We start from the raw sequence: 4372 nt of genomic DNA on the forward strand, positions 1-4372 counted from the left end.
TGATGTGGCAGATATCGTCTGTCAAAGTGCTCCATGGACCGGTTTGCGTAAAAATTGCGCTCCGTCGATGCCGTCACAAGGCTTGTCTCGAGCTCGAGGATGCGAGTATTCCACTCGGTCGTCACCGCTACCAGTTGGGCTTCCAGCGCAGCGATGGGCGCCGTGGCGGTGGTAGCTGGAGTCGATGGTGTTGTTGTTGGGACTGGACGAGTGGCCGGTTGCGTGCGTACGGGTGGGTGAGGCGTCGGTGCGGCTTGTTGGGAAGGAACCCGAGCCGTCGGTGGCGTCCCTTGGAGAGACATGGTCATGCGGGCGTCGGTGGGTGCCAACATCGTCTTCAAGGCGGCGTTGCTGGAGCTCTTCCAGCGGGGCTTGTCATCGTTGTCATCGTTGTCGTCCGTGCGATGGAGCGGATTGAAGAATGCGCTTTGACATTTCTTTCGACGTGTAGAGGCAACTTCACCGTCGCTTTTGTCGGCGTAAAAGCTCATGGCGATGGATTTTACGTGTGGAAAGGGTCCTTCGGCTGGGACAGGGCTGACACCCCAACCCTAGTGTCGTCTAACTTATGAGGTACACATCGTGCATCAAGCAACCGCAGCGCACCTTCCAGGAGACAGCAAGCAGCCACGACCCATTGCCTCTTCTGGTACAATGCCTTGGCAGCGTCGGCGTGGCTGCTACACCCTTATAGGTAGTCGAATCCTTTCCTCCTGACCACGTGAGCAGCAGTACGCCGGGATTCCGTCGACAGTAGAGGAGTCCCATACACTACATGCATCGTATATTCACGGCGTATTTACGCAACACCCTTGACGGCAACGTGGACGGCGCCGACGACCTTGCCGACCGCGTGCGTGCGGCTGGCGCGAAACACGAGCGGCAGGTCCGGGCGCAAGTACTCTGAGCAATATACAAACTCAAAGCGGAGGTGGCACACGTCCTTCGCATACGCAACGCGCACAATCTTGGCCGTTTGCTGGATCGGGCCCGCGTGAATGACGCCTTGCACGTTCTCCTTGAGCACGACGCTTTCGTTGACGAGCTGGACTTCGGCGTCAAACTGCCGCGTCGCAATGGGCTACACGCGAGTCGGTCGAGTGACATTCGAAACAGTAACAGCGTACACTCAAGCTCGGGTGCACGAGCATCATGCCTTTGCGCATCATGGAAAAGTCAATCTACGTGCGGACGAGACTTGAGAGATTGATACTTTCAACTTGGATGTACCGCCGAGTTGATGCTCAACAGAAGTGCGCCGGCTTGGCCTGCAAAGATGCGCTTCGCGGGGGTTCGCTGGACTTCGATGCTCTTGACGTGCACGCCGTAGAAAGCGCCGGTGGCGGTCGGGCCGAGCAAGAGCGAGTCGCCAACACTCACCGTGCCACTATGCCTTTCCGTTGAAGAGGATGATCGCATCGATGGTACCTCTTGACGAGACCCGTCACGATGCTGCCAGCCTCGGTGTCATAATACCCACTCAAGTGCACCTCGGCCGAGCACTCGTCACGGGACGTCCACACCTACGCGCCTGCGTCACGCAACGACTTGGTGTAGTGGCACAAGTACGCGCGTGGGCAGAATCGATGCCAAGAACGTCTGCAGCTGCGGTAACGAGGCCCCTGTGACGCTCGAGACGATAAAGATGGGCACCGAGCCAGCTATGCACGGCGCCGAAGTTGTATCTGCCACCACGTGCGACGCGTTCTTCATCGACTATAGCACGTCGATCAGGCGCTCCGGTACATCCGGTAATCGTTACCTCGAGAAGCGATTGGACTTCGGCGACCGTCGCCGCTATCCTCGCCGCGGCCGCCACGTCGGCCTTGGTGACGACAACAAAGACGGCGACGTCGAGGCCCAGCACGATCTGAAGGTGCTCGCGCGTCATCTGCTGCACGCCTTGGGTCGCGTCGACGACCAGCATGGCGTAGTCGGGAAACTGACTCGTCAGGCCCGTGGCTACTCGATCCTCGCTTGATACAGAGCTGATACAACTCAAATTCTGGGTGTACCCGTGATCTTGAGGTAGCGTTCGTGGCCCGCGAGGTCGCTAAACATCACGAGCTTGTGGCTCTGGGACTCGATGCTGGATGCGTGGCGGCTCTCGAGCGTGTTGAATTTACAAATCTTGCCGTCCTTGGTCACGCCTAGCATACGATTTAAGTCGTCAGTAGTTGAGCCAGGTCGGCGAGGCCCAACCCATAATCTGCTCGCTGATGCTCGACGTCCGCCCGTCCTCTACCTCGTGCAAGTGGCTACGTGCGTGCTGAGGGCGCTGTGCATCGACGCATACAACTCACCGGAAGACTTGCATACGCGCTAGCCCATGGCCGTCGTCGAGGCAGCCGCGGGTGAGGACCCCGATGAGCGTCGACTTGCCGCTCTCGACACTGCCAATCACCGACACTAGCAATTCACATGAGCACCGCAGCGTCGGTGCGATGGACATGGTACCTCGCACTTGCTTCTTCGCATGCGTGTCGGCGATGCGCGAGATGCACACCCGCGCGGCCTTGCGCCCGGGCTCGTTGCCGTCGCGAAGCGTGACGAGGCGCATTTCAGCACCGAGCACTTGGCACATACGGTAGAGCGTGGCGAGGCTCATCTCGAGGTCTTCCGGAGACATGCCCACGATGCGACCGCCGTCCGAGACGCCCATTTCGTAAAAGGCTTCGCCGTGACCTTCGTTGAGGCGCCAGTTCATTTGCGTCACGAGGTGCTGGAAGCGCTCTACCTCGCCAGCGTCAGCACCATGGAGCCACAACGTCATGTACCTGGCGACGGGTTGAGCAGCTGGACTTTGTACTCGACGTTGCCCTGCTCGACCTCGGCGGGAAGCACGTCCATGGCTGCGCTCCGACGACAGGTTTCTGATTTTGAATCTTTGGTCGGGCATGTCCGGATACATCTATTTGTATCCGGTATGCCGGCGCGCGAACCAGGATGAAACCCCTCGAGAAACTTCTCTCGCTTCGCAGCGCGCCACGATGTTCCTGCGGTAAAAACGCGCCGTCGGATTGCCTTTAACGCATGGCAACACAGGGTAAACACACAGGGTAATCAGGTCGTGCACAATCCAGTCAACTGGACGAGAAACAGCGCCATACCGCAAAGGTACATACCCTTGCATACCGGTGCCGCCTGTTAACACCTGGAGCCCTCCCGCGCCCACTGCAGGCCCGTAGCTTGGCAAAGCTTCGGCTCGTTTGCGACTGTAACCAGATGCGCCATCGGCCAAGTCTGGTTGCTGGCGCTCTCTCAGCCTTTCTGGCGCCACGGCTACGCAAGGTACGGGTGACTTCGCACCGAGGCGATTCATGACTCTCTGAGCCAGGAGCCATTTACAGCAGTCCGGTTCATGTGTACGACGCCAAGAGCGTCATTCCAGTTCAGGCCGTCACGTCATGCGTTGCCGTCACTCAAATGGAGCGAGAACACAAACTTGTCATTCACAATGTTACTTCGAGTACTTGGTACCGTTGGGCGCCGTGTACGTGGCGCTGCCTTGGCCGTTGTTGTAATACGTCGAGCCGTTCGAGTTTCTATTTCATTCGCGATAAGAACTGATCGAAGTTGGGGTTGAGCGTACTGGTAGTAGTACGAGCCGTTCGTGTTCGAGTAGTGGTAGCTGTTGGTGTTGGGCTGCGAGACCGCGGGCGAGTTGTACGTGTTGCCTTGGGAGTTGGTACCGCGGGGCATGGCGATCGGCGTGGTCAATTGGTGGAAAAAGGGAAAGTGGCGCCGCTTCCTGAACGTGCACAGGAGAATGGACCAATCGCGTGCATTCTTCCACGGAATTCCAGCCAATCACAAGCGCAGCTTTTTAATTTCTTGCCCCTTTCGCCACCATTCGGCACGTGCCACCCCGAATGTGTGCCACCTGCCTTGAAGTGACAGCACCAGACCTCACCAGACCAGACTGGATCTGGCGAGACAGCCATCCCTCACTCTCACGCTCCTACGGTCACTCACACCCCGTTCCATCAGCTCAGCTATCAGCTCCATGAGGACACTAGGTATCGGAGTAATTCGCGTGGAGTCGACAGCGAGGTCTGAAGGTGGTGGCCCCGACGGGACCTCGAGCACCATGTGCAACTACCGTGCCACGGCGCAACCAGACGCATGAAGAAGCCTGGCTGAATAGCTGATTATCTCTTCGTTACCACCAAGGGCATGTGCATGGGGCATGCATTCCAAGGAGTTATGCGCTTGACTGGACTACAACTGGAATAGTAGATGGACTATACATGCCTGGTATTTGATATACGCCAGCGAACCGGCGTCATATAAGCTGGGTAGTAGCGCTGGTGGAGACCGAGATGGCGCTCTTGATTCAAAAGAGCCATTTCGAAGCGATCATGGTGCGCAT

At 57.9% G+C, this 4372-nt stretch overlaps 2 protein-coding genes across 2 annotated transcripts; both read right to left on the bottom strand.

Annotated features, from left to right (window-relative positions):
- Positions 1–799: 799 nt before the first annotated feature.
- On the bottom strand, positions 800–2874 carry SPRG_17550 (hypothetical protein; the record flags this gene model as incomplete). The annotated part of the gene is made up of 11 exons (XM_012356888.1): positions 2778–2874; positions 2458–2733; positions 2304–2409; positions 2203–2258; positions 2016–2150; positions 1693–1962; positions 1570–1661; positions 1429–1523; positions 1231–1387; positions 1128–1181; positions 800–1081 (listed from the first exon to the last, which is right to left on the bottom strand). Exons 1-11 carry the CDS (start codon positions 2848–2850, stop codon positions 800–802), a joined length of 1596 nt encoding a protein of 531 aa, XP_012212278.1. The 5' UTR covers positions 2851–2874.
- Positions 2875–3427: 553 nt separating this feature from the next.
- Positions 3428–3715, bottom strand: SPRG_17551 (hypothetical protein). Its single transcript, XM_012356889.1, has 2 exons — positions 3593–3715; positions 3428–3545 (listed from the first exon to the last, which is right to left on the bottom strand). The coding sequence occupies exons 1-2, from the start codon at positions 3700–3702 to the stop codon at positions 3461–3463; spliced, it is 195 nt and encodes a 64-aa protein (XP_012212279.1). The 5' UTR covers positions 3703–3715; the 3' UTR covers positions 3428–3460.
- Positions 3716–4372: the final 657 nt, after the last annotated feature.

Source organism: Saprolegnia parasitica (genome assembly GCF_000151545.1).
Source record: "Saprolegnia parasitica CBS 223.65 unplaced genomic scaffold supercont2.630, whole genome shotgun sequence".
NCBI classification, from domain to species: Eukaryota; Oomycota; class Saprolegniomycetes; order Saprolegniales; family Saprolegniaceae; genus Saprolegnia; species Saprolegnia parasitica.

Coding starts and splice junctions, on each gene's coding strand:
- SPRG_17551 (XM_012356889.1), bottom strand. CDS start 3,702: ATGCCCCGCGGTACCAACTCCCAAGGCAACACGTACAACTCGCCCGCG. Junction 3,546..3,592: donor AACGGCTCGTACTACTACCA/GTACGCTCAACC, acceptor CGAATGAAATAG/AAACTCGAACGGCTCGACGT.